This window comes from Lucilia cuprina, chromosome 6 (assembly GCF_022045245.1).
Source record: "Lucilia cuprina isolate Lc7/37 chromosome 6, ASM2204524v1, whole genome shotgun sequence".
Taxonomy (NCBI): domain Eukaryota; kingdom Metazoa; phylum Arthropoda; class Insecta; order Diptera; family Calliphoridae; genus Lucilia; species Lucilia cuprina.
This window is the reverse complement of record NC_060954.1, coordinates 52,139,433-52,142,243: the sequence shown is the minus strand read 5'-3', so window position 1 is coordinate 52,142,243 and position 2,811 is coordinate 52,139,433. Positions and strand designations below refer to the sequence as shown.

At 28.7% G+C, this 2,811-nt stretch overlaps 1 protein-coding gene across 1 annotated transcript in view; it reads right to left on the bottom strand.

Moving 5' to 3' along the window:
• LOC111679327 (potential E3 ubiquitin-protein ligase ariadne-2) overlaps positions 1 to 943 on the bottom strand; it is a 6,219-nt gene extending 5,276 nt beyond the window's left edge. The window contains exon 1 of the mRNA XM_023440880.2: positions 844 to 943. Coding sequence (XP_023296648.2) covers positions 844 to 943 — 100 coding nt within the window. The remainder of the gene's footprint in view (positions 1 to 843) is intronic.
• Positions 944 to 2,811: the final 1,868 nt, after the last annotated feature.

The following is a 2,811-nucleotide window of genomic DNA, read 5'->3' as shown; positions in this document are numbered from 1 at the left end:
AGATAGATAGATAGATAGATAAATAGATAGATAGATAGATAGATAGATAGATAGATAGATAGATAGATAGATAGATAGATAGATAGATAGATAGATAGATCGATAGATCGATAGATACATAGATAGATACATTTCATCAAAATCGACACCGAAGTCAAATATCAATGACTCTTGCGTAGTGCTTTTTATTTGGTGGCATCAACATAGTCCTACTTATTATGGGTTCCTAAAATCTGGCCAGTCAATCACAGATAATTATGCTTATTCGTTTAAAGTGAATTTTGATAGGAATATGAGACCAGCCATGGAAACGTAATATTTCATTATGACAACTCTCGACCATGTGTTGCAATTTCTGTTTAACGTATTTTGACAAAAAAGATTTGGTTCTTTTGGCGCTAAAACTATGGTTTGTCAGAAAAGGTCATAGTTTACAATAGCCAACGGATAAATTCTACACGTTTTCAAATAAAAACTAAACATTTGGAAAAATACCGTTAATATATAACGTTATAAAATTATACACCCAATATAAATCTTAATCTGATATTACTTTTGGTCATAAATCTATTGAATTTATTCTAATAAATTTATTTCCCTTTTGTAGTAAGTAAAGTTTTTGTTGTTACGTACATATATATTTATGTATTTATATACATAGATAATTATTTATATGGGAAAAAATCGTAAGCTCCAAACAATCTAAATCTTTATTAAAAAGAAAAAATAACTTAACTCTATGTATTACTAGAAGGACGATAAGTAACACTATTAAAGTTCGTTGTCTTACGTTTTCCAATCATAAATTTTGTGGTGTATGTATCTAAACATTGTCTATTTTACTTTTCTTTTTATGCAGAGGAAGTGGAGTAGGGTGTGGTGCCATGACGCGGTGTGTAAACTTTAACTCATGTTCTTCATGATTACACTTGACCATAACCATAGTTTTGGGGTTTTTGTTGGCGCTAAAGAAATTTTTACTTGTGTTGCTACTGCTAAAATAGAAAAGAATAGGGGGTTTCGATGGGTGTTAATAGATATTAGAATAGAATTTCAATTTAAAAGATTTACTATTTTGTTAAGAAAACAAAAAATAAAAATCAACAAAAATATATAAAGACAGAATACGAAGATCTTGAAAGCAGAATTTCTTAACTACGTTTTTCCTAAAGGGGCCTTTAGGTACTTTGTGTTGTAATGAAAAAGTAAAATGAAATTCCATTCGTATGAAAAAAATGAGAATGAAAGTCTTTATTTTTTGTGTTTACTCGATTGGTATAAAACAAAAACAAAGTGTGATGAAAACAGCTGTTTTCCTTTTGTTTAATTCTGAACTAATGCAACTTGCTTGTTTTTTTAAATCATTCTAAAAAATTAAGAGTGCTATACGTCTGTCACATATTCCACCCATACTTTCTCTCAATGTATAATGATTTCATTATCCCATCCGTACTCTTCCACAAAAAATTTTGACAGATCATATTAATAAATGAACCGAGAAACTTAAAATTTAACATTCAGGGCCTTATTTATAACAATTTATTAAACAATGTAGTATGTAGAATAGGATGGAAATTTTGTTACTTTTTCGTATTCCAAAATGGTATTATTTTCTAAAAATGGTATTTAATAATTGGTTTGTCAAAATTATAACTTCTGCGAATTATATGAGTTTTTTTATACCCTTCACCTTTTGTCATTCCGTTTGTAATTTCTATAATATAATTTTCCGACTCTATAAAGTAAATACATTCTGGATCCTTATAGATAGCGGAGTCGATTAAGCCATGTCCGTCTGTCTGTCTGTCCGTCCGTCTGTCTGTTGAAATCAATTTTCTGAAGACTCCAGATATAAAAAACAACAACAAGGAGATATCGCAGTAATATGTTGGTAATACAGCACATATTTGTTTCAGGGTGGTAATACAGTTTAACGGTGGTAGTACAGTACAACGGTTAATATTTCTTTCTGCTACAGTTTATATTTGTTTGTGTGTATGTTATGTGTGACATGTGTGCAGAGATACAAAATAAATAACTGTTTTTTAAAACATACTTGGTGAGGGGTATATAAGATTCGGCACAGCCGAATATAGAAATCTGACTTGATTTAATCTGATTTTAATTCCTTTTTATGTTTTTGAATACAAGATTAAACTTCGAAGTGTTGCCATATAAAACATTAGAAAACGTCACTGTTTGTCATCAATGCATGCATGTTTTATATAAATGTAATATAAAAATTATTCAAAACTTAAATTTAAACAAAAAAACATTATTTTGAAGTCTCCATAGTTTATACTAATCAAATAATTAAATATTTTAATGTTTGTTTAAAAAAATGTATTATTTTCTTTTCGTCAGCTGTTTACACTTTTGCATTTCATGCTCATTTAGAGCGGGTTTTTGATTTGACAATCAAATGCAAATTAATAATTAGATTAGTTAATCTAAAAATAAATTGATTCTGATGTTAATCCCCTTTGATGTTTTTAAGTACAAGATTAAACTTCACAGTGTTGCCATACAAAACTACAAAAAACGTCACTGCTTGTTATCAAAACAATGCATATTTTATATAAAACAAGTAATATTTCTATATTCGGCTGTGCCGAATCTTATATACCCTTTACCAAGTATTTTCTAAAAAAAACTTTTTATTTATTTTGTATCTCTGCACACATGTCACACATAATATACACACAAACAAGTATAAACTATAGCAGAAAGAAATATTAACCGTTGTACTGTAATACCGCAGTCAAACTGTATTACCACCCTCAAACAAATATGAGCTGTATTACCAACATA